Source organism: Bombus terrestris, chromosome 2 (assembly GCF_910591885.1).
Source record: "Bombus terrestris chromosome 2, iyBomTerr1.2, whole genome shotgun sequence".
In the NCBI taxonomy this organism is placed as follows: Eukaryota; Metazoa; Arthropoda; class Insecta; order Hymenoptera; family Apidae; genus Bombus; species Bombus terrestris.
In genome coordinates, this window is record NC_063270.1 from 14,226,336 (window position 1) to 14,254,243 (window position 27,908).

The 27,908-nt window shown below is 40.6% G+C and overlaps 1 protein-coding gene across 25 annotated transcripts in view; it reads left to right on the forward strand.

Moving 5' to 3' along the window:
• LOC100648046 (MAP7 domain-containing protein 1) overlaps positions 1-27,908 on the forward strand; it is a 197,327-nt gene that overhangs the window by 120,898 nt on the left and 48,521 nt on the right. For 4 of the 25 annotated variants that reach the window (XM_012319974.3, XM_048414394.1, XM_020867133.2 and 1 more), the window contains exons 1-3: positions 7,455-7,610; positions 11,787-12,355; positions 13,209-13,471. The exons of 17 other annotated variants lie outside the window; for them this stretch is intronic. In XM_012319974.3, the coding sequence (XP_012175364.1) occupies positions 12,057-12,355; positions 13,209-13,471 (562 nt within the window). In that variant the 5' untranslated portion in view covers positions 7,455-7,610; positions 11,787-12,056. Of the gene's footprint in view, positions 1-7,454; positions 7,611-11,786; positions 12,356-13,208; positions 13,472-27,908 lie in introns of those variants that run through there. 4 more of the 25 variants (XM_012319998.3, XM_048414397.1, XM_048414398.1 and 1 more) reach the window with 1 other exon arrangement.

The window sequence follows — 27,908 nt, forward strand, 5'->3', positions numbered from 1 at the left end:
GGAGGAATCGATCGAGAGGGAAGATCGGACTAGACTGACGCAGAGACCTTCGACTTCGAGACGGATCTGATAGCGAATTGAACGCCGCTTTTACCTGAAATTCGTTTATCGAGTTCGTAGGGTGCAGCCGCGTGCTTTCTATGCCGACCAGAGATACATACGGCTACCCCGCCAATTTCATCAGTGCGCTTCATGGATTTGTGAAACGCTTCGCTATCGCGTGGATACCCACTACGTTCGAAAATCTTTTTTGCGCCAGACAGACGAAATTCCACGGGTGAAATAAAGGGGAAACTTGAAAAGGTTGCTCTTTGTTTAATATTCGTTTCGCGCGTGTCGTCTAATCCTATTTAACACTCGCGAACAAAGCAGCTGTTGCGTCCGTCGTTTATGGTATCCACTGTAGAATAATACGAATATCTGTACGGTGTAATAGCAACACTTTAGCTGCAAAAGTTTCTAAGCACTCGCGAGAGATTTAACGATGTACACGATGGCTCTGCTGTTAGCCTTTCAAATAATTTTTATGGTCAGATGTTAAATCTTAAGCGTTTGTATAAACTTTTTTTGGTACGAGGAAAATTATCATAGATCATCGATTTCGATGAATTTCATCAGAGACAAATGATCTGCGACTAAGGAATAAACAATAGTAATTACAACGTATGGTCTTTCGCACACGTGTTTTTCCTCTTGTTTCTCGATACCATCGAAAGCAACAATCCAACAAATTTTTCTAATCTATCAGAAACGTGGATGGATCGTTTCAACGTGTCAGCAAATCTCCTTACGATTCTCTTTGGAGAAAAAGCGATCTTTCATGCCGGACGAAACGCTAAGTCACTAACGACGTTTTCTCTTCCCGTATCTTCAGATCGTGGCGGTGAAATCTCAGTAGAGGGAATTGTGTATCGCAGCAGGGCAACGAATCCTCCGTTATTTACGTAGGTAGCAGAGACGAGTCACGGCAGAGTCACGTACCAGGAGGTTTCAATTTTCTCTAGGACTTTTTCCTACCGGCAACGTCAGATGAGAAAAACGCGACTCATCTTCGAAATATCATGCTGGCCGATGTCCAAGAGCCACGTCCATTTTGAGAGTGCATTTCTTCGGTGCAATCAGAACGCCGTAGTCGATCAATCGAACTGAACCGGGCCAATAGGCCCGTGAGATGATGGGAGACCAAGTCGTGCGTATGAAACTACGTTAAGACACAGAATGCTTGATATTTCGGACATATCTATAGTTTTTGTTCTGCATTGCCTGTTAGAGTTGATAATCGTCTACGTACAGCAAACTCTACGTTTTGAACTACGTTAACACTTTGCCTTACGATTCTGAGATAAATAGGTGTTTAAGTAAGATTCGACTATTCACTGTTATAATACGATATCAGGTTCAAAATAATAAAACAGTATACATTATTCATATTTGTAGATCCTTGTTAAAGAATTGAAGCTTTATTTAGCGTTGAAATTAAGCTTCTGTCTTTGTTCAACTGGAACCATAATCTGTTGCACGAGTGTACTTGACATTATAATGCAAGGAGTTAAAACTAGGTTGGAGTTTGGTTTAATCGTCAAGTCTAATAGCATCGAGGGTCTGTTATATAGAATATTGCGCGTAATTGTTCCATATCTCTTAATTGTTTCACCCCTTTCTTCTGAGTACAACTAATTAGGAAAAGAATTTTGCCGAGTTAGTTTCTTCCTGCACGATGCAGTACTCAGGAGAGTTTAATTTACAGCACCCTTTGGTGCCTGCTGTTTTATCTTCCTAAATCTTATGGTACAGAGAAACGAACAACCATTTTGAATGCTGGAAGCTCTACATTCTTTTAAGGTATGTCATCGCTGGTGTGGCGAATAGTTTCTCGTCTGTTTATTATCCGCTTGCATAATACTCGCAAACATGCTCTGTAAAACGAGTACATCCCTTGGAAAGACAGTATTGTAGATATACAAAATTACTTTTGTAGCTTTCGAAAACCGTTGGTAACTTTTTTAGATACAATATTCGTGAGAAAATCGTAAAGTAGTCGTAAAATGTTTACTAATAACTTGCGAGTTTATGCCGATCGTGAACATACATATTTGATGATGAGGGAAGATCGTCTTTTTACAACAATAACACGTAGAGTAGGTTAACGAGCAATGATTCTCAGCAATCACTTGCATTTGTTATTTTCACCCGGCTCTAAATTTGCTCACGCTTGGTCCTTCGAGTTAGAAAAATAGATTTAATCGATAGTATCGTGCGATATCGTCGTTAAACGAGTCGTTACCAATGAGTGTTATGTACCGATAAGAATCTCAGTGTGTCGCGTCACATTTGTTGTCTCAAAGAAAGAAAGATCTCTCCGATGTGGTTTATGAAAGGAGATCGATCTTGATGTACTTAAATACGAGACTCGCAGATTCACCTGACTCTCGTCAGAGTCAGACGTCGACGAACGAGTTCCTGAGGGACAGGCTGCCATTGAGAAGGAACACGTTCGATCCGATTCGTCTCGTAGGCAAAAGGTACCATTGAAGCCGAACATTGGCGTAACAATCGTATCTTCAGGAAAGGTAAAAAGCAGTCAACAGATTGTTACGCGTAACCGGTGACAACTATAGCCGACCTGGTCCCAATGAAATTAATGGGAACGAATTCAGTAGAATAAGGATCACAAAAGAGTGTATACTGGGAGCAAAGAATAGGCGTCAAGAGTCTATAGAACGTCGAACGAAGTTATCGATCTCGGTTTCCTTTTCCGTCGTTGAAACGACAACGATTTATTTGCAATTTATCGTGTCTCTTTATTCCCAAGTGGGAATAACGCGAAAGTGTGAAATCGGTGCGGTGGAATTCGAGCATAAATCGAACGCGAGTCTATAGGTAGAGAAAGTATCGATACGAAGATAACGCGGTCGTTTTAGCGCGTGAACCTTAATTAGGGGGATTAGAGTAGCAGAGCAGGCAGTTCGAAGGAAATGGGAAATCGATGGCCCGGAAAGTGTGCGTTCAGTGTACGGGATATGGAGTGCTGGAAGTTACGCTTGGATCGTTTGCTACTATTGTATAGAGAGAGAGAGAGGGAGACAGACAGAGAGTTTAAATAGCGGCGTTAAATCAGATTATTCCCGAAGCAAGGGTGAAACGCGAGGAGTTTGATCGTTGAGGATCTTGGAGAATCCAGATCCTCAATCTGTGAATCGCGACCTCTAAGAAGATCGTAATATCATCCTTTCTAGAAAGTCACTGCGCTCACGTTAAGAATATCGAGAATACTAAATTATATTCATTAAGATAATTCTATACTAAGCTAGAATGGTGTTTCGAAATGTCCATTATTAAATTCTCTTTACCTTGTTCAGAAAAGTTTTTGTTTTATGTAGAACGCTATAAAAGGAAATCGCACAACTCATCGTCAGTAAGGTTCGATTCGGTAGCTTAAAGAAATCGCGATCTGAGAGAAACGTTTGGAGAGAGCAATTTGTAAACGAACACGGTGGGAACGTGTTGGGAAGGAAAACACCGTTCAATGACGCCGCCTCTCGATTTTTCATCCAGCATCCCGTTCTTTCCCACTTTCGATTAGTACACAACGAAGGCGTCCGATTGAGACTTCGTCGCGTCCCTTTACCCCATTGACGCCTGTGCTAGAGACCCGAAATTAATCCTCGATAATTAACCTGGTAGAGCTGCGAGGCTCGAGCACGAGCTGCTTTGCTCTCAAGCGCCTACCACTCGATGAGATTTCCGGGGAATTGAAAAGTTCTTCAAGAGTACTGTTCTAGTCGACGAAAAAAAAAAAGAACCGAGGCGAAGTTTGGAAGAATATCACGACTATCGACGCTCTTTATGCTAGTGCTTGTAGAAGCAAACAGAAGCTCTGTAACCATTCGTGAAATCTTTCGATCAGACTTCTGCAATTTATGATGGCAAATACCTTTACTGAGAATATATGTGGGATTTATGTATTTACATAATAAACAGAACGCGAAAAGAAGCGTAATGAGGGTAGTTATTATAATTCTTTCAAAACTAGAAAGACTAAAGTATCTCTTAAATTTAAAGATTATTTCATTTGATACTTTATGCAACAACGAAGATATAAAATGAAAATTAAAAAATGCATGCATTTTAAAGTTCATAATATGCATCAGATGCTATTATTGATAACAATAGATGTTCTATGATTTTAAGCAGAAGTAACTAAAAGCAATTGTAATTATATTTACAATTGCAATGATATACGCCAACTCTACCTATTTGTTGTACGTCGCTATGATTCGTACAAGAATCTCCCATTAAACTTATTCTATTTTTTAATGATTCGCATAAAATTCTCTGGCTTTTCCATTATACTTTTAATTAGTCTTTTATTCAAGACTTACTTTTATTTGAGATTTCACACGGGTACACATTATACGCATATCCTCGCCAAATCTCTCTATGCATCTTTCAACAAATGAATTGTTTGTTTCGCTATCTATCGACATGCTAAGTTAAATATTTTCTCGTGTGCACGTGGATACATTTAGAAAATAAAGTTCAAAGTGCATCATTGAAAGTTCCTATCACGTGCCGACGGAAAGCAAATTTTCTAGGTAAAACGCGGCACGTTTGCGAACAAATATTTAAACGAAAGGGAACGGAATTACTTAGATATAATCTCTTGCGAATGTTCGTTTGATTAAAATCACGCGATGGAATGCGTATGGATAACACGTGCCATGGAATTTTTTGAATTCTATCCAAGGAAAGAAATTGGTGAATGGTTTCGCTGGATATTTCTCGAGTAGAGTACATGGCGTCGTCTCACATTGGACTCCTATTACTCTGGTTTCTCGAAATGGACGACGTCGGGAGCCTATCCAGCTAGATACGTCTGGAATTTCGGCAGACCCGTACGCGGATTCCAGTCATGTCACTCACGAGAGCAATGTGGATGAGTGGAAGAGACGTGCCGAGGGATCGACGAACGTTTGTCCCCGTTCAGACGCGATTTCGCAACCGGTTGGTTGCAAAACCACGAAGAATTCGTTCTCGTTCTGCATTCGCTACGAGTTATCTCTATAACATGCACATGCCGATCCTCGTTAAACGCCACATTTGAATTTTTACCGTCCAGGAAAGAAAAATTCCAAAGGTGTCTCTCGTCCAAGAGAAAATTTGATTTTTGTTCGTCGAGGTTCTCGAATATGAATTTTATTTGTCCATCGATTGATTCCAGTTTACTGTTTGTATAAAACGCAGGCTCACGAAAATATTCGAACACGTGAGGACATCTTCTATAAACGCTATCGGTGGTACACGAAACGTCTTGAAATTTTGTTAGCGCTGTTATGACGTACGATTGCCATGGGTATCTCGATAGATTTTGGAACGAATTCGTACGAATATATATTGAAATATAAAGAAATTACAAGATATTTAGTATACACGTATATATTCCATAGACATTGCAAAAGTAATTGATTTAAACAATCAATTATCCGTTATATTAATAAGCCTCAAATTTCAGTAGGACCATATTTAACATTTGTTATATGCTTGAGTTAGAATAGTTGAGAATATTTTGATTCTTTATACATCATGTTGCTCTTGTATCTCATACATGTGATTTTATTACAAATTATTGCATCGTTATCTTGTATGAATACGAAATCGTGGTCGATTAATCGTTTCCTGAATAATCTAAATCAATAGTCGTGTTTTATATATGGAATCAGAAAGTACCTTGATATCTATGAATGACAGTACATAACGTTTTATATAAGAGTAGTTTATCAATATTGAAGTATCAGGAAGTACGTAGACCGGTTAGATACGACGAAAAAAGTTGCGATATTTGGAATGGTTCGACCGAGACCCGTTGGAAAAAGCAGGCTTGTTATCGAAACGCGGCGGCGGCGGCGGCGGCGGCGAGCGAGCGAAGTGAAAATTTGCCTCTGTCGAAATGCATCATATCTGACCGCGTTGTTATTGGAATAGCCCACTACCGTTTCATCATTCCCACGAGCAATCCTTTTTACCTGCGCAACGAGAGAATCTCGCGCGTGTAACTACAGCACGAACATAAAAAGTGATAAAAACCCAAGAGGACTACGAAAAGAAGGAAGAAAAGATAAAAAAAGGAATTTGTTGCTTGTGTTAAACCGAAAGAGCAAATCGTCTTCTATACTCGTCTCTTTGTTGTGCTATCCTTGACGCTTATAGCGACCAGAGAATAAGCGAGATCCACAAGAAAAGGAAAAAGATAATACCTCCATCCGGCATCGAATCCGCCTCGCATCTGCCCGTAATCTGTCAAGGGAGTCGAGAGGATTCTACGTCGTCTTCAAGGTTATCGATCCTCGAGAACTTCGCTGGAGGAGGATGGCCGTACGAAGAGAGTATAGCTGCGTAAAGACTGTTTCTCTCCTTTTCGGGATGAGGTTCGCGCGACCCTTCCAAATTCCTCTCTTTCTCCACCAGTTTCAAGGTCACCCTGTACTTCACCCTCTTGGAGAGTTGCTTTTAAAAAGCAGGTGTTGAAGTTAGGGGATGTCTGTCAGAGGTTGAAGAAGGTTCGTCGAAGAGCGGAGATCGATCGACGATCCTTCGACAAAGTAATTCCGGTTTAGTGCGACGAACTGAAACAAAACGGAGCTATCCTACGTGTGTGCTTTAATAGTCAAGGTCAGCTGTGTTAGAACTACCGCGATACGATAACACTCGGCTGCGGAGTCATATAACCGCGACGTGATATGTTTGAAGGGGAAATGTGCGATCTTATCGGGCTAATAGATGTGAAATTGTAATAAATCCGTGCTATGGCGATGATAAGAAAAGAGACGAAGAGAAGACTGTTAAGAAAAGGAGGACGATAAAGATAGACAGGTAACGTAGACGAAGATGAACGAAAAAATTAGCCGGCATGACTCCGGAGGTGGTGGCGGGCACAGGTTGCACAACACGCAGTCGATGGGCAGAAGAGAGACGAAAGAAGGATCGAGCGAAGAAGAGAGAAGGAGTAGCCGGAGGTGGAGGGTTGACCATTTCGGGAGTGTCGGAGGTGGCGGCGCACGGCTGATCGATGCAACAGCAGCGCCACTACGAGCAAAGGGTAGGAGGCGTAGCGTAGTCGAAGAGAAAGGGCAGAGGGTAGCGTTCGTCGACGGTAGAGAGCCTCCCTTCTACCGTATGTCGGCCTCCTCCGTATCCCTCCGGTTCCCTCCCTCGGACCGTTGCACGCGTACTAACCGATCAGCGCGCGTTGGGCTTCGCTGTTGGACTCCATGCATCCCCCTCCAAGTCTTCCACCACCGCGAATTTTCAGATAGGGGTTGCTTCGACGCGACGCGACACGACGCGACGCGCGCCCTCTCTCTTCCTCCATCCTCCAACTATCCCTTTCTCGTTTCTACATCCTCTACCTCTGTCCTCTCTCTTTGTCGCTCTCGTACTCCCTCCCTCGCGGGCTCAGTTCTCGCCTGAAGACCGTGCGGTGTACAGGTGATCCGGCTTGTGCGTATTCAACCCTCTCTACGCTTGAGTTTGTCCGCCTGCTGATCGGGATGACGTGCTGCCGCGTTGCCACGAGGAGGACGCACGCTCTGTCCTGCCGTGTCGTCGACGAGGTGCGCTTCCTTCTCCTTTTTCTATTCCTCTGCAGATCCTTCTCGAGGGCACGCGTTCCTTCGTCCGCGTTGTTCCGGTTGTGTGTCGTGTGGTCGGTCTTCGAGTGAACGTCGAGCAAATAACCAAATCCTGACAGGTTGCCAGTTTTTTTTGCACGCGAATTTTCTTCCTGGTGTTCATTCCTGCGTGTTTCGCTCGTTCTTTGATGCACGGCATTGTTTCTATTGTACCAGGAATTACAATACGAAGATCGTGCAGGCGTAAGATCCTGTGCGCGAAGTGACTCGATACTTTTCCTCTGTGAGCCTGCTGTCTGGACGTCAGGTCTTCTTTGATGTTTCGATCGCAGGGACGGGACGATGAATCCGTTCGAGATTGTGCGGGACGTAATAATTCCTCTGAGATGAGTTTTCGATCACGTGGGTGGATGGTCGGCGGCGATACGGGCCTGTATCTCGATGATTGCGCTAGCCTTTGAGAGTCCGGAGAGTATCTCGTTACTAACGTGACGGTCTATTTATTGCAGCCTTTTCTTTTAATCTCGTTCCTTCAAGGAAGGTCCTTTCATCGTTTAAGGTAATTAGAAGTTCATTCGATAAAAGCACTCGCTCAATGTACTTCTTTTGATATTCAGACTACGAAACATGTTGTAAATTTGCATTAAAAACGAATCACACGATTCTTGGATCACGTGGTCACAATATGATGCTCGCGATATTCCAACTTTCCCGTCGCGATTATCGTACCGTGACGAATCATCCGCACACCTAGTGATTATCGAGATACTTGGTCCAGTATCATCTTTGTCGTTCTTCTCAATTAATAGGTTAAAGGCGTTTATTTCCAGAGGCGCGCAATTAACGTGATTAATACTCTGACGAATTATACATCCGCGTATCCCGGGACAGAATGATTTATCCTTGGCGTACATAAGCACCGGTATTAAGCAGCTAGGTGATTCTCACGGTGCTCGCTAAATAATAGGGAGCGCTAAATTGGTTCTTGGTCTTGCGGGATCTAGCTACGGCGGAATCCACGACTTCACCAGCGTTTCGCTTTTTTCGCAACTTGTGCAACTTATCCCACCCACGTGTCTTTAAATTGGCTTAACCGCGAAGCTTGTTCCCGTTTGGAATCTCGTGCATCCTTTTCAAATTTAATATCTTTAAACTAGTCGCTCGACGGAACGTTAGTTTTTTTTTTTTTTTTTTTTTTTTTTATTCAATGTAGCGGAACGATCCGTGGGCGAGAAAAAACAATGGAGCTTACAAGATAACCGATGAAATGTCTGGAAAATGGGAATACCGGTTACACGCGTCACACGTCAAAAGAACGGTACCATTGTGCTCCATTTCTAAGGCCTGACGGAAGCTCGATGATTCGTTCGCCAGCTGGCAAGGCCGGCTCGCCGTCGATGAGTCTGTTTTTAGCCGAACACGTGAATTAGCTATCCTCGACCGAGCAAACGATCGGTCGGTTGCTTTTCAACTTCTTTCTACGTTTAACTCGTATCGATCCATCCCCCGTCTAATCCTCTCAACACTTTGTATCCGTATATTCCTGTCGACGTTTCAATTTATCCTGGGCGCTTCTGCCGCCTGGCCACGTGTCGAAATTGTCCACTTCAACCGATGAACTCCCGCAGAAACGTCAAAGACAATTTTCTCATTAATCTGACATAGCCTGAGAACATTCGACGTTTGCGGTTGGATTCTCTTCCTCCGACTATATCTTCGTGTAGCAATCGTCGCAGTTGGCAACGGTGACGGCGCCATCGATGTCACAAACACGCTATAATCCACGAAAATTAGGAGAATGTCCGGTAAATCGTGAAGGTCACTGGTCCAAGTACTCTCGTGGACAAATGTGCCAGATTCAAACGATTTTACGATAATTCTTTCGTTGTACGCCCTCGTTAACGCGTTCGCATTGAAACGCCACAATCCGATGGTTTGACGCACGAGCGAGCATACCAATCACATTTAACGGAATACGCGATCGTGAAATTTTTCCAGTCAAGCGCGACGCGTTATTCCAGCATTCGCATGCTGCAATCGCGTTCTCTGCTCGGATCATAATTAATCCAGCTGGATTCGACGCGTGGACGAAAAGCACACAATCGCGGGGGTGGGTTGCGTGGAATCTCGCGCGTTTTTATCGAGTGGTTTTCCGCGCCAAAGAGTTTTCGAAATACCCTTGAGCGACCGTCATTGAACCGACCTTTCTATACAGACTTCGACTATAAAAAGCTTGCTATAGAGTACAGAGGACGAAGGGTATACAAAGCAGTCGAAAACAACGATCAGAGACGCGTACATTGTTCGATGGAAGGTGGGGTTAAACCGACGATTGTCTCGAGAATTTCCGGGCAAATGGTACCGCGACAGAAACAACGGCCATCATCGTGGCTGTATTCGGCACGCGGACGTTTATCGGGCAACGGATAACGCTCCGATTGTCGTAACGCGTCCCAGCTGCACGTCCACGATTTTATCGTACCTTCCATATTCCCATCGGTAAATAATTCTTCGTAAGTCTTTCGAATCGATCGCGTGCTTGCTCGGGAAAAATCATTTTCCCTGCTGTTGTTCTTCGTCGATATTCTTCCGGAACTATCGTGTTTTTTTTTTCTTTATCGTCGTACAATTTCTTTCAGCCGGATAATTAGCGCAGTTAGCGAAGCGTGAAGAACTCGCACGATGACAGTAAACCGTGTCAGTAATAAGATTCTATTAAAGTTAGAATGAAATATTAATTTTACGAGGCTCGTTAGTGAGTTAGAGTTCTTCTAGAGGATCTGTATGACTTTTCCCGGAAGTAGGAAACTGTATCATTACCAAGTTTTATTAGCTGTCCTGGGATCTTTGAATTTTTACATGTCAGTCTCGACCTTAGTTTAGCAAATAAAGAAGATCGTAACGTATTAAGAAAGTTGTTTTTTAAATTAGAAATATTTTTGACGTTAGAAAAAACGACGATAGCACGAGGATCGTTATCGGATTATCAAAACTCTTCTAGGCTTATAATATATGATTTTATCAGAAAATAGAATTTAAACAGCAAGAGCGCTTTTTCTAGCAAAACCAATACCGTTTTTCCATCATCAAACGCTTTCCCCTTTTCATAATATTTGTATTGGACGTTCGAGCGTTCTTTCGAATACCGGCGCTTCAATCAGCTTTGTTTGCGTTGACACAACCACTATCACCAGTAGCGAACACCAAATACCGCAAACATTACAGTAGCAGTTGTACAGTTACGAAGTCTTGACGTCTAAAGAAAGGCAATCGAATCACCATTGACCAATATTTTCACGATGACGTTGAATTAATAGCGGAAGGTTATAGCGAACGCTGGACGTAATGCAAACGAGTCGATGCACTTTCGTGCAGGATGGCAGGCCGCGTGTTCTGTTTCAGCTTTCACGATATGCCGTTCTCGGTGCTGTCGTGGTCGAAAGTCGCCAGTAAATTTTCCAACGGTTGGCATTTGGCCAGACATTTTTATTACGGCATACGCCTCACGGAATGTTTCCTGGTCTTCGTCGCTAACTAACGCCATTTCCTGGACGTTTCCACCCTTAACGTTGCTAGCCGCTCCTTACGCCGATAGCGCACGCTCGTCCCGTGCTTTATGGAAACGACCCAAACTTCTCGATCAGCTTCTCCCTCTAGCTCATTCCCGACCCTTATATTCTCATAAACGCGTTTACATCGAAGTTACGTGTGGCCGCCGCGGCGGTACATGTACGAGGGATTTGTAGGCCGCGCTCGTCAGCGTGCAAATCAGTCTACGTGTAAAGTTTTTATCCAGAACTATCTTCGTGCACGTTGTTCGCGATGGCGCTCCGCCGTTCCACCCTACGCGAGGACGAGCCCTACTCCTCGGCCGTTGTAACCGCAGCGTTTAATTATTTCAAGCTGGCTGCTCCTTCGAGATAATGTTTCTTGATTTTACCAAAGTACACGGTGAAATTCGAGCTGTATTTCTCTTACTACATACATATGAAATACAGGGGTTGGATAGCGTGCATCTTCCGTGGGAATTTTAAATTTCAAGATAAGCCTGTCAGGATGGTAACTGGTCGCTCGAGCATAAGATCCCCGTAGTCGACCACGCATACATATTTCCTTCCTCTGCGTTTATTTCGTTTAATTTAAACGTTGAAACAATAGCTGTAGACGGGGGTTAGGTAACGATGTAGTATCGAGCGATTCTTGCGACGGTGGAACCGCGGGCTACGGGTTCCCTAGAAGTAGACGACGAGGATGTCGACGTTGGAAGCACGTGGCCAGAATTGGTGAAATTTATCCGACGAATACACCAAGCACCGAGTTGAACGTGCGAGTTCGAGTGCGTTCGAACTTGGTGAACGAGGGAACAGAGGAGGAAGTTAAAGAAGAAGAAGGGTGGTCCGTAAGGGCCACGGCCATGGGGGAGGCAGTATGTTCTCCGAGCTGTGCAGGGAGACTTTGCGGAAGGCAGCCGTGTGCTACAGTTCTGGTCGTGCAGGAAGTTCATCACCATCACCACCAACGTCTCCGCCGCCATCTCCCGCCAAAGAAGCAAAGACTACTGCCAACGTTGACCTGGCAAATGTCCGTGACGCCTGCCACGAAGCCAGAGATCCAGGGACCAGCGGAAGAAGATCACCGCAGCAGCCGTCGTCGTCAGCAACGTGCACTACGGAGTTCCGTGACTTCACAGGAAGGAGATCGCCCACCGCTTCAGGCGACTCCAGGGAGTACGTTTACAACCGTCGCGAAATGCTTGCCTCTCTCGTATACGATCGCACGTCGCGTTGCTTTTGATCTCGGCTCGTTTCATATTCTTGTCTGTTTGTACAGATTGAATGACATGATAATCTAAAAAAGGATGAAGTCAAATGTCAAATGTTTATAAAGCACGTAAGCTTAAATGTCAATTGTCTGTGAATCAAGAAAATATGCAAAAGTATGCACAATTTGTTTGAGAAGTAAGGGAATTGCGAATATATTACATCGAACATTGATCGTATTTGTAAAAATTGTTCGTTTTATTCGTCGTTAACGGTTAACCAATCGTCGCTTTAATCTTTAATTTTATATGGTACTCTAAAAATTGTATATGGTATATAAAATACGTTAATTAATATATTCGTGTCATCTTGTTAAACGATTTCAGAACGAATACTAATCAATAATCAAAGAGATATAAATTTCATTGCTTCTCAAACAGACCGTGCGTATACATCTAAGTAGAATATCACAGTGCTTAAAATGGATATAAAGTAGTGCCGAACCAGACACAGTCCAAATCTACTTATTCCCTATTCCATCCGCAATGACGCAGTTCCTCAATGCGGGCGATAATATTTTGTGCTTATTGAAATCTTCCCATAAAAATTCAACGTTTTTCAAGCCAATGAAAGAATATCGTCGAGATCGAGCCACGTGGGGAATCGTACAGGAAATTCGATCGTTCCTACGAGGCCCGGGGGTTCGCGATTTCCGCGCGGCTAATTTAAGTTCCCGTCGAGATCGAAAGTTCGTTAACGATCGAATTGGCCGTCTGGCGAATGAAAGCGCGTAAACGTATTCCCGTCACGGAATCCCCAGGAAGCGTTCAACGGTGTCCGGCGATTCCGGGAAAAGATTGGGCTGCCCCGAAGCGAAGGACGGGAAGCGAAGTTCGGTTACGGCAGACACGAGGGACGGACGATCAGTGTCCCCAGAAAAGGGACGACAGTGGGAAGACAACAGGGGATCAAGCGGAGGATACGAGTATGGCCGACCAGACTCGAGACTCGGTAGACAATCCCCTGGATCTCCAGGATCGTCGCCCGAACCAGAGGACAACTCCTCAACTTCTGGCGACGAAGGTATTGTTTCTCTTTGTCGTTGATGTTTCCTTGCTAGCGTGCTATAGCATATGCTACAAATAGAGCATTTATTTTTATGGAGAATAGATCAATATGCGAATAGTAGAACAACATCTATGTTGGATTTTTGATTGCTTATACATACTCGTTCACAAGTATTAAGTCGCCTACTGGTTTCGTACAGAACCCGATAACAGATTCAAATTGTTATAGAAATAATTAATTAGCTAATATTTCGTATTTTGTACAAAATATAAGGCGTAAAATTGTGAAGGTTATTTGCAACCATTTCAGGTGAGAATAATGAATTAACAGTCATACGTTGGTGTTTTCATAACTTCCTGGTCTAAAATAGCCGAAAATATCTCAGATAAACTAAACAACCCGAACTTTATATCTGGCATATGGAATCAGTCAGTGAATAAGGATATATAAAACTCGATAGAACATTTAATTACTATATTAATATAAATACATGTATATTTACAAATCGAATAATATAAATATCAAAATTGACTAAGACAATGGTCGAAGAATACGGTTTTTAATTAATTATCAAACTAAACAGATGACACTTGACACCGATGGCACTGATTGATCGAACGATTAAATCTAAATTCTTAAAATCGTGATCTACAACGCTAATTTTCAATTCACCATTTACGGAATGAAAATTGGGATGTACCTGAAATTATTTATAGCGATGTTACGTAAGTGGTACATGGTCTACAGTCTGAACAATGTGTGTTTATAAAATTTAGGCAGCATAATTGATAGGATCGTTAATGGCTTTAAGCAAAAACGAAAGTAGTTATGTGGGACAACTTGTCCGTCGTATTCGTCGTCGATACACGGTAATTAACGGAGGAAATCGAGTTTGCCAAGCCAGTGGCCATCGTGATAGCTCCATCCAGGCAAATTAGCAGCGCAAGGACACGCGAATTGAGTTTTCGAAGTTTGTCCGGAACATATTCGCCATTTTTCTAGATATTTTTCCAAAGCTCGTTTGCAGTGGATGATAAATATTAGCAAACTTCGATTGGTTAAAAAAGAAAAAGTTAAAGGAAATCGCAGCATCCGCGAGAGTTCTCTCAGCTTCGTTTGTCTTGTTCGTGTATTCGTCGCGGCACGAGTACTCGCACTTTAAAAAACTTGAGTATCGCACGTTCAGAGAGCAAATATTCACTGAGTTTACGTACGTTCGCAGTCTTTTTTGAATTCTCGAAATAGTAGGCGGGCACGTGAACAATTCACCAGCCTTTTTACTGCGCTAACGCGATTTTCGTTTCCCAGAACTAACTTTCCACGAGGGTTGTATGGAAGCTTTTATGGCATCAAGCAAACGCTTTCAATACGATTAGATGTTGAAAGGCGCGTGATGTATTTAAATTTCTAAATTCCCAACTTTAAAAAATTTCAAATATTTTAATATGCAGAACGTTAAATAATTAGATTTCCCTAGTTTCTAAATGTCACAATTTTCCAATATTTAAATATTCCAACGTTAAGAATATTTGATTTTCCAAATTTTTAAATAAATCAAATATCGAAACTTTTCAATCTTAAATGTCTTACGATTGGACTCGAATAAGAAACTTTCCATTTATCGTATCATCTAATCACAGATATATTTTTTATATGATATCGTCAAATGTATCACTGAGCAACTTTAGCGATCTCTTTAAATCATCTGTCTCCGATCTAACGGTCCTTCAAATCCAAAGGTAGATTACGAACAATTAACTCACAGTCAGCTCGACTTCTTGTCGTCTGCGGTATCTCTGTGAGAAATTCGTTTGTGAAAGAAGAGCGCGATTTACCGCTACGGCAAGCCAGCCGGAAGTTCCTTTCCCGCGACGCTTTCTTTGTCAGACTTCAAACGACTTTCCGCCTTTTTATCGAGCTACTTGTCGACGATCTCTTCTTTGCCGCGAAAATTTGTCCCGTTCCGGAAAGCGAAGGCGAAGAATTTCGTTCGATAAAATTCAGCTGATTGTGAGATACTCGGTGACCAACCCGCACAAAACAAATGAATCCATTATCGAGTCTCTTTCAGGCTTTGTCATTTGTACTTTGCGTACTCTACCATGGATGTTTATACGAACGTGTTCAGTAAGCAAACCTAAATTGGCATCTTAAATAAATTTTCGTATTTTTATTTTTCTGAGAACGAACGAAAGTTAAAGGCACACTTTCGGAAATTTCACTTCGTTCAAATCTTTGAAGTTTCCAATGAAACTCGATGCTTCATATGATTTGCATACGCTGCATTACGTTCGCGATGGATTCAATGCTGTATGCTAACAAATATTCGTATAATCTTTCTTTGTTTTATAAAATTTAACATAAGTACAGTATCGGTCAGAAGCATTTCGACACCTATCCATTACATGTATTGGAAACCTCTAAGAAATTTTAGTTCATTTTGTATAATATAGAGAGAGAAGAATTAACAGCAGTATATATATACGAGGAGTATTTCATAATAATTTATATTGAATATATACAGTGGTATAATAATTCTCCCCGAAGAATTACTCGTATCGATTACTCAGGATCACATTAATCAAGCAGATAAAAACTAAATTATTATATATCAAATGTCCTCATGATAAATAATATACCTGCTCACGCGCTGTTTAAAAAAAGAAAAAGAAACTTCCAGAGTAAAATCGGCACGACACGTATAACTTAAAAATACCTATCGACTCGAATCCACATCGTTTTGGTTGTTAGTGACCGTGTTAAAAGTAGATATACCAAAGCGTTAGGAAATCCCAGGTCGTAAAATAACAGATCACAGAATACCCTTTCGCTCGTTTCTTCGAAACTTTTCCCTCGACTAACTAAATCTAAAACAATTTCTCGCCGTTCGCTCAATGCGTCGGCGCAACTAATCAACTGTGGAGTCGTATCTGTATCGCAAACGTTCACGTAATCCCGAAACAAATCACTTTTGATGTGACGTTCTATTCGATCATGTCGGATAGGACAGGAATTGGGCCGCGATTCAACTTCTCGCCGTTTGAGAGTCGAAATTTTGCCACGCTATCCGATATTTATTTGGCCCAATTCGCTTTCTTTTTTTTTTTTTTTTTTTTTTTTTTTTTTGCCGGACGCTTGGCGAGTCTCGCCAGTAGCAAGGCATAATAACGAATGAAACACGATGTTTCGATGTCTCCCATTTTAATTCGAGCTGACGCAACTTCTGTTCGTTTCTGAACGAGACTGTTGGCTCGTTGCATCGAACGATTTCGATCCTGGCCGTCGAGGAAGCTCGCGAATATATGCGATGCGCTGGACGGCAATGCCTTCGAGCACAAGAGACAAGCTGTCTAGAATTCACCGAGATATTCGAGGGTACGAGGAGTTCCGCGTCGACAAACAATTTTTTATCAACGCCCGGCGTGTTCTCCTATCGATTTTGGCTCGTAATCTCGACAAGGATTATGCGGAAGTGAGCGATACCCGTGTGGTGAGGGAAATCAATAATATCGTTGGACGATGATGCGCCAAAGGTAGAACGATAACGCTCCGTAATTGTCCCGTACCAGTCCATACTTGTAAAGACTGTCCATTGAATGTACAGGAATGTTTACGATCAGTGAAGCGTTACAAAAAGAAACCTCAGATCTAACGAACATGTAGTATCCAACAGGGAAGTGACAAATATTTGACCAATGGAGACTTTGAAGTAAATCTGCTTGGTATTACATCAAATCTTGTATTCATTACATTTACAAGTTGTATAGAATCGTATTCATTTCAAACTTTGTTTCTAATATTTAAATTGAATCTTCGATTAAAGAAAAAGAAAATGGATAAGATGAGGAGATAACCTGGTTTGAATCTTCCAAATTCTTATCAAAGACTTATCAAAAACTAGTGGAAAATATATAAGTAATACAAAATACAACAGGAATATTTGAAAACATATACCAATGCATAATTCTTAGATGTCATTCATAATTTGAAATGAAAGAAATATACGTCGAACATCCTCTACAAATGTACAAACAAATTTTTTATAGAAAATGAAATCTTCGATAGATCCTTCCTTTAACATTCTCTTCTTTTTGATGATTCTTCTCTATCCTCGTAAGTAAAAGACAACACATCTAACCTCTTATTTTCTCGACAAGTTATTCCACTGTATTTATATTATATTCCCTACAAAACTTTATACTTGAAGTCAAATTACTTCATAACTGTATCACCATATTGTTCATGGCGCGCAACAATATCCGAGCCCTTGTTCGCTCTTCGTAGTCTTCCGACAACTCTGACGCATAATCTCCGACGGATTACGGAGGTAACATCGGAGATAAACGCGAATCTGAAATCGGAATTGGCACGGAACCGCGACAAAACCGTTTCGACGATCGATGCTCGTCTTTGATCGGCGTAATTGTTTCGAAAGCAAGTTGTAACGAAACGTAGAAGCTAAAGCTTGTTGATGGAATGGGATGTTCTCTCGTGTCTCACTTAAACGTCGTTACACGCTGGGATATCGTGTACTTACGCAGGGAAATAGAGAGAGGCAAATAGAAGATATGGACAAGGAGGAAGTGAGAGAAAGGGGTTACAGAAGCCTGTGAATTATGGGCGTTAGCAGGTCGGCTTGATAATGCGGTCTCGCAATGCGGTACAGTCGTTTCCTACAATTTGCGTTGTTTAACGAACTCGCGTTCCGCCTGCTTCCCTTCATCGATCGAAGATTCATCATAATCCTACAACGAGAAAGTACGTTAGAACGTTAATGCTCCTCCAACGTGGCAACGTCCACGAGAAGCCTCTTCAACTTGGAGATCTTGTTTGCGATCGCGGCGAACCAGTTCCGGACTTACATCGAGCTCTTGCTCTATCTTTGGTATGTAAATGCAGATTACGCATCTGATGAATATTTATGGGATATATGTCGGCGATTCACGTGCAAGTGGTTTTTTCTTACGGTGTACTCCCTCGAAGTTGAAGAGTTTGTAAATACATAGTTGAATAGTCTAAGGGTGTAGCCTAAGGGGTGGTTGGATGTTGTTCGTGGGAGTTTTCGTCCCTCCGTCGAAGTAGCAATTTCAGCGTTGTGCTTTTGTGTCGATGATAACATGAACAGTCGATGGTAATTGATTAAAAGGTAAATTTTAATTACGTTGCAACGCCACGAAATTAATATCGATCGCGGCAGGTTCGTGGTCATAGAAACTAGCCGATTAAAATTATAATATCCCCGATTTGCCTGGCTCAGCTACGCCGCTTTCCCTCATTTTGCCCAAACAATTTCCAGCATCCGATTCCGGCTCTTTATTCTCAGTTTACCGTTGTCGAAGTTTCGTTGCCGTTAGAATTTAGGATCTATGGATATCGCATGAAGGAGGAAACTTTCCGCGCTTTCATAGACTTGTCGAGAATTCTATCGAAGTTTCCATGTCACGAAAGGGATTGCGATGAATTGTTTGGTCGCGGCACGTGGAAACGTTCCCCGCGGAAGCTGCCGGAAACGTGTTTGCGCGTTGTCTTCCGTGCCGTGTTTACGTAAGTTCAGACCGCTTGGCTCTTCTTCGAAACGGATCGTCGCGAAAAACGTGAAAGAAAAAAGGAATATTATACGGAAAAGTAGAACGCCCGATAAACGTAGAGGATACCCTTTCTCGCTCGTTTGCACGAGGATCATCATCTATATTTCTCTCGTGATTTTCTTCGCGAGGATCATCATCTCTATTTCTCTCTCGTGATTTTCTCCCTCGTTTTTCGAAAGGAGAATAACTCCATAGAAAATCACAACGCGTTTCATCCTGGCAAACACGTCAACATCGATATCCGTAGCGGCGTTATCGATACTGGTTTTTAATTGCATCCCACTCGTGTAATCCTAGATTAATTGCCCTAATCACGTGCGATGAGCTTGAGCGAAGCACACGAGGCAAACGGAAATTTCAGTATCATATAATATCGTAGCTTTACGATCCTGCTATTTTCTGAGGAATTAAGATGTGAAGTATTCTTCTATTTGTATAAAATAAATACGAAAGATATCATTTTAATAAACAAATAATATATATATTAAATAACTTTCAACAACTATCGTCAAAGCAAATCGTTTCATCGTGGTAAATTTTTGTTGTTACTTTAAAAATGAATAAAGTCAAATGGAATTAAGTGTCTTATTATAGTTTGATATCAGATAAAAAATAGAAATGTCATGGTAGGAAATTTCAACCGTGTTAGTCTTTAAGGTATAACAGGGTGGTTAAATCGGACATTCATTCTCTGTTATACAAAAACAATAGTTACTCTTCTTGACACTTGTATCGCCCCTTTTCGACGTGGCTATGCTGCTGACTAGCTGTGGTACGAATATATATTGTTCGTACATAGCAAGATGGTTAATGGAAGAAATGTAGGTCTGATTGATTTATGATGCAATAGGGCAACCTTACGTGACATATTCCTAAAAATAGGATACTCGTATTTTTCGTTGCTGACCGAGATGCAAGTCTGTTATCTACATCTACAGATCAAAGAAAGAGCGAAAAAAGTATCGTCTGATCGAGCAAAAGTTTCTACTTTTGTTCGACAGAAGTTGAAGCCAAAAAGTGGAAGGCACAAAGATCTACGCGATATTTTCGACTTTCGATTGACCGATTGTAGTATGAGACTTCTATTCTCACAGTTAACAACCAACGCTATATAATACACTATATAAGCTCATAATTACTCGAATAACATCAATGAATAATTTCATTTAGAACACATATAATTTCTCATCAATAATACTTGAAGTAGTGTTCCAGTAAAGCTTGCATGTGTTAACAGTAGCAAAGAACCCTACTTAGCTCTTATTTTATTAACTAAAAGTTACGTATGGTATGAAACATATATATTAGACGCTACTTTTGCTTAGTTAAACAGTACTTCTCTTATCGCTGCGCCATTTCAAAATGACTGATAATCAGAATGATACCCGAAACTCCACGTAATTCAGTTGATGGGCCGTATCGATGATCGAAACAAATGTCAGGTCCCTGGAGAAAGACGGAAGTAGCAATTTCTCGGGGATCATTTGAAGGGTGGTTTCAGTGATGGGACGTAATAAGTCGGTAGTCGGTGTCGATAGGAATCGCTGACTTCGGTCTGGCTCCTTCGAGCTGGGCAAGTCCTCACGATTGAAGAGGGAAGCCTTTTCTTTCTCTGCCGCGCGATACTACAGCAGCCGAAAGTGCCGAAGTTACCTCGCGGCTTGCCAACTTGGAACACTTCAGACCCTCTTCACCGCTTTGCTTTCGTATACGCGATTTCTCTCTAACCCTTTTGCTCGACTCGTGCTCCATCTCGCGCATTTCTTCCCTCAGAGTCGAGGCAATTTCGCAAGGACCGTACTCTTGCTCGGAATAACGAACAAGAAAATACCTACGTATACGTAAGCTTCCGGCGAAATTCTGTCGCGCCTTATCTGTCTTCGCGATAAATTTCCGCGCCAACTCCGAAAATGATTTGTGGCTCGTATATAATTCATGTAAGAAGTTATGCATATATATGGGCTGTCGTGTATCTGGTGGAATAATCAGGTATTGCGTGACTGTACGTGAAGAAATGTGAAATACAATTTTTTCATTCATTCTAAGGACGATATTTCTCGACTAGATAAGATATTGAATTAAGAAATTTGCCGAATTCGATTACATGTTCTGTATTTTCTCGAAAACGAAAGTCTTAAACAAATAAGAATTTTACCGTATGTTTTTGTACCTTTTTTCGCACGTAGAATAATCTTCGATCAATTGTTATCGAATTATACATGAACGTGTGTTCAACGGATTTTCAAACTCGATTTTCTCAAACACAGAGCCTCGTACGAAGAAACTTTATCCCATATTTCTGATTCGTCTTTTCAATAAAATCATTTCGCCTCTAAACCAAACACCGGAAGTACGCTCTTAATTTTTTAATGCTTGTACATACCTGAATCTTCTATTCACTTGTTGTCTGTGGAATTGTTTTTTGATTCGTGTCTTTTCTTTGTTTCGTTGCAGGTGAGTATTCCACAATATGGATAAGGAGGCCCGTTTAATTCTGAAAAACGAAGAATCCAGTCAACGAGTGCACATAAGTATAACAGTGGTTGAGAAAAAGTAAATTAGAAGTACGTCGAACGTTGGAGAAATTCCATTTACGTGGCTAATCACGAGCCAAGGGTGGCTCTTACGTTTTTCGTCGAGACCACTTTGCGTTTTCGCTTTTTTCCTGCTTTTCTACCACCACTATTGTACCAAATTAAAAGACCTAGGCTTTCTCGTGCCGAAGCCAATTCGTAGCAGGCTTCTCGAGCCTTATTCGAAAACGCGAAGACACGGCCTCGTCTGTAGGCTATTCGCGCTTTCCTCGGCATTTTTCATGAAAATAGAGTCCATTGTTCGCGCGGTGATCGTCCGTGGACGAATAGCTTCGTTCTGGTAATTGGAGCAGACCTGGCACCGAGTACCAATTAAACTTATATCTAGCGATGTCTTTGTTGTCGCCGGTTGAATGCGGTCGCGTGCCTAAATTCCTAGATAAATGAGTTTGCCGGCCATTGATTCGGTAACGATGTCGCGGTGAAAATTCCCTCGCTCGTATTTCGATAAACGACGAAATCGTGGTCGCTTAATCGGATCACGGAAGAATATTATGCTGTTAACCGAAGAAGACGAGATAACTCGTCGTTCGTATCGTGTTCGTCTTTTCGGGAATGAATTTATTGTGATCGGAGATTTTTTTATGGAATTTTATTAGAGTACTATTAAATTTCCTTCTATAAAAATATACATAGAAGAGAATTCTATACAATATGTATAGAGGAAAGAAATTAGATTTTAGAGATAAATTCTAAACGTTTATCTGTCGTTTAATTATTCCATGTGATGTAAAATCGCAAAATTGTAGAAGATAAATCTGTAATCTACGACTTGTAACTTGCCAATTGTAAATTTTTGTGTAAAGGAGGCTGGGAAAGATAAATGGACAACGGAGACAGATATAGGAAATACTGGTAACAAATGAAATACTTAAAAACAGAAAAAAGAGTCTTAAAAATCAAAGAAATCATGGCTTTGTCATAAATCAAATCTAGCTTTAATTACTTTCATTCGATTGCCAATCTCTTAGACATAGGAATAAATGATATCGTATTTACGTTTACATGGACTGAAGCCACTCTAAAGCCAACTGAAATTGATTTGTCTCGACGAATTTTTAATTTCGTAATCATAAAAGTTCCTAATTAAGGGGCGAACGGTTTATCGTACTATGTGATATAATACACCTTGATATTTCAAAATAGATAAAAATTATGATTTATAACGATACCGACGGAGGCGAAATGGAATTTTTTTCCAGTTATAAAATGTCTATCTTTCCTTGGAGGAAAACTTATTGGCTTTATCGCGGAGAAAGTGTCACTTTCGTAGCTGTTAAGCGAGGCGTGGAATTTTCATTACGCTCTCTATACTTGGTAGTTTCGCGTTTCATTCGCCAAGATTTTCCCGGCGAATTCTCCTTGTTACGTAGTCTTTATATAACCGGCATTTCTCCACGCGGCATGCGCGATAAATACATTCTTAATCAGCGTTTCGTAAACAGCGTGCTGAGAGTGAAGTTCTCGTCTCGGAATAACAGGCTCATCGGACCCGTTTCGAATGCTAATTAACCGTAGCAAATTCTAACGAACGATCCGTTTTATAAACCGAGTTAAGAACATGGCTCTAAAGACGTCGTACGAACTTACCTACGAGGAAGCAGATCGCTTCACTTGTTTCCTCGTTTCTATCATCGAGATCGCTTCTTGCTTCGACGGCAGATTTGATAGAAATGGAAGTACGGCGAAACGATGCCGTGGATTGATCATCGCGGGATTATTATAAAGTTATCTCGATGGAGGATCATCTTCGAACATTTCGCTGTATATCGTAGCGAATCGCAGAACGTTCTTCCAATATCGCAGTAGAAAAGTGTAAATACAGGAGGATCTCTATTACGAGGTTATTCTGTTACGATCAATTCTTCGTATTCTTTGTCCTCGTTTGTTCTTTTTTCGTCGCTATTATGCAGTGACTACAAAAGGTATTGGCACACCAATGTATTTATTATAGCATTTACATGCCAATAAATTAGTTCAAGTTATATTAAATTTCGTATCATCTGACAGCAACATTTACTCGATCACAAAAATTTGATGCTATGAGAATGAAATGCCAGATTTAATGAAAATAATAACGCTTGTTTGGAAAATAAGGATATATGCAAATACTTTTTGTAGCCATTGCATATCTGTCTGTCTACTGTCTACATTTTTTGCATAATTGGATATTAGTGCGTTTTTTCCACGATTTTCTATACGTGTATGGTCACATCTGGAGATTGTAGGTAATCAAATTCAATCAGTTTCCGTTCTAAATCCTGGTAGACACTAATTGCAAATAGATGCACGAATTTCACAAAATACGAGCACATGGTGTAGTAGGAAGGTGAGCCGAGTGGTTTCTCTCATGGCTGCTTTCTGATCGATCGATGGAGGATGCATTTCGTTAATAGTTCCTTTTGCTCGGTTGGTTGCATTTACGTTACGTTATCGCATTTTCCTTTCTTCTTGCACTCGTTTAGTCGAAGTCGTTTAAAAATTGCACCACGTGAAAAGCTTTTACCATAACTATCGCATTGTCTGACAAGGTTTATTGTTAATTCTGTCGTAGCCACGACCAATGGTTTTCGTTCTCCGTCATGCACTCTTTATTATTTTCCCTGTTACATGTTTCATTGTTCTAATACTCTCAAGTAGGAAGGTTCTCTCCACCGAAACAAAATAATTGCGCAACGTTTCTGAAAGCGTTTATTAAGCCGTTTTCATTTACAAAGATCTTGTGTTCTAAATACGTTTGCCTTTTATTTCCTTTCAGACTTCTTGCGTTTCATAAAAAACAAAGATATCAAATTCTTTCAAGCTCGGTGTTGCATGTATACGTAACATTGTACTTTCGTAAGTTATTGATTATGTGAACAATAAATGTATTTATTTTCGGTAAAGGTACTTCCAGTACAATAATACGTTGACTTTATAAAACCACTCGAAAAGATATGTTTTTATTTGATAATAAATAAAATAATTTTATATACAGAGTATAGGGAGAGAATACAGTAAGTCACATGTTTTATGTTTTAGGAAAGGGCAATGTTAAATTCAGCATGTTGTTTATCGATCTTGTCTTCCCAGAATTGTCTCCCTATTTGGTTTTCATACTAAAAGTAGTGTGTTTCTTCACTCTCTTCATAGTTTTAGAAATATTTTATAAATACGTATCGACGTTAAAATATTGGAAATATTAAAACATTGTTTCTTAATAGAGTTATACCTCTATTTGATTTATAAAACTTTGTTAATCTATCAGTTACATTGAAAGACCTACATCTTCGAGCTCAACAGGTTCTTTCCATTTTCTACTCCTTTTTCATCGCAAAGTGATAGAATCAGAAGTCATCAAAAATTAATGGAAGGATCAGTATTCTCTTTTTCTACTTTATCAAACCAGTCGTTTTCGGAACAAAGGTGTTTTTCACGCTTTACTTTCACTCGTTAATTTTAAATTATCGATATAGTCAACAAAGTTATCTACATGGGAATACTCTGCTTAAAGGTTTTACCATAGGCGCAGCACGTAATTCCACGGTGTTTTAATTAAATTCGACTTAGGGACACGAGGGTGCATGTGTTTCCCGATACGTGCCTAACATTTCTCGTGAATCGCGTTTGCGAAGGCTCTCGTGGCTCCCTCGAGGCAGCTCCGACGATGACGACGACGACGACGACAACGACAACGACGAGAGTGCTCGTTGCGCTGACATGGTGGAAACGCAATGAAAATGCTCGAAAGTTAAGAAAAGCAGACATCAACGATGTCCTACGTGAGAACGCGCCGTTGACCGACAGACTGTGCAAGAAGAGGGTCTGAATTGAGTGACGAACATGTTGTTTGACGAAGAATGGTCTCTGCTAAAGAGGCAAATGCGGAAAATATTTGGAGCATCCGAGTAACGTCGTAGTAGAAGGATGGAGATGATCCACGAGATTTATATGATACAGAGGAACTCTCTTTATGAATGGAACGCTTCATTTTTTATTAACGCTAGAGTTATTAAGTCCATAAAAATGGCAGGATACAGATTTTCTGTTCTTGCAATTAGTACACTAAAAACGTGCAAGTGCTTTCGACAAAAATAACATTGACATTTATTCAAACAGAAATGCAATTACATATGTATATATCTACTTATTTACGTGTGTAGAGTACAGCAGCGAACATATGAATAGAGAAATACTCGAAAAATCGTATTGTTATTTGTTTGGAGAAGAAATTCTTTTAATAAAATAGCAGGAAATCTTTATATGACACGGAACATTGTTAATAATAATTAAATACTCAATTGAATAAAAATTTGAAAGCAATATTTATGATATTTCAAAGAATATACATAGAATATAATTTTAAATGCTTTTATGAAGAAAAATAGGACTGAAAATTTTCACAATGCGATTAATTGAATTTACAAGCGAGCATTTGCCTATTTGTACATTCACCACTGTACATATTACAAATAGGTAATTGTACTGTTAAGGCTGTTCGTGAAGGAGGAAATACGGTACTCTCTCGACTACTTGTTTCTTTAATTTACGCATTTGTCTCTGAATGGTATACAGCATGGCGTTGTTAATTACTGATCCTAGCAACGAAGTTTCCGTGTATTTATTACCGGTAACTTTGTCCTGGTTAGAACGTTGTAAGCTCGCGGAACTAAGTTGTAAACCGCCACAGCTTTTTATTTATATCGCGTTGTGTTTAAACTGACAGGCCAATGTACGATCGCGTGAGGGGCTGTTAATAAATTTTCAACGACGTCAAACTGCCATTATGGAATACATAAAATGCACGGGGGCTGGCTAATGGAAAAGATGTCTACAGGCAATTAACGTATTTCCACGGGGATTTAGCTGATCCATTTAATGGTCGAGTGAGACTCGTTTTATGCCAAATTGTAGCGATCCTGTAAACGAGATTGTTGAAAAAAAAGATGGTGTCAGCCTTAAATTTCATGTGAGATCCGTTTCTTAAAGATAATGCTAATGAGGAATTAAGGCGAAACGATATACACGTAAATTCTCGAAGGAACTGCCTCGAGATGGCTATCTATCACTCGAGCTAGCACAATGTGTTCCGTGTAATAATTACCAGAGATTTTTTTCTAGTCTGAGGTTATCAATCATTTACGCAATACACCAGACACGGTAACGAACCAAGTGTGCTATTAGCAATGAAAAAATCCCGACATACGCCAAGCTGATGCATAACTCTTTTACTCGCTTACCGATTCGCTGAACACTTCGAATCACGGACTACCAGCGATCATATATAATATAATCATAATAAATAATTCATTCTTTACATTTTCAATTCTTTAGTTGGCTACGCTCCGTTTCACAAGTATCAGGGCACCTACTAATTTCGTACGAAACGTAAAAATCAGTCTAAAGCATTAAAATTTTATGTTCTTGCAAGATTCAGATCCAGTATACATAGAAACTAAGAATTTGTTTAAACTGTTTGGAAGAATTACACTGGTATAGTAAGTTCGTAATATTTATGTGCTAACCTGAACAGATTTCTGTAATGTAGGTATTGAGAAAATTGAAGATGGATTAGATAGGACACTGGAAAGAGTCTGCTCAAAATCTGAATCTGTACTGCAAAGTTAACCGTAGCATGAATTGAGGCAATTAACAAGAAATACGATGATGATGCGAATGTCAAAATTGATCAAACTGATGGTGAAAAGACGGGACAGATATACATGAACAAAAAGAAAATTAATTTCGTTAACGTTTCAAGTGGAATAATAGCTTTTAAAGGTTTTAGCAATTTCCTAATGATCTTTCGAGTGTACTTAAATTCTCATAAGTATACTAATAATTATGTATATAACTACTACAACTGGAAATGTGACATAACCGCCCACTTGAACATGAATGTTTAAGGTTTAGCAATGATTGGTTCGAATCAGATCTTTGTGGACGAAGTTGCATTAGTTTCTTCTATCTACTGTAATTTCGTGGCCAGACGTCGTCGATTATGGAAAGTGGACTGTCGTTAATTCAGATGTACTGGGCGAGCATAGAAAATGACTCGTTTAATCTCGTCTCCTTTTTTTCCCAGGAACTCGGAATTATTTCTGCTCGCGATCTCGCCGAGAATACGAAAAATACACCTTCGTGGAAAAAAGGAGCCTCATCAAACGTTTCTCTGTCTGCAATTATATGCTTCACTAGAATGCGATGGAACGAACGTTCCATCAGCCTTTGTTTTCTGATTTTCGAAACAATTCGCGAATAACGTAGGTTTACCATGTAGCAATTCCTCGA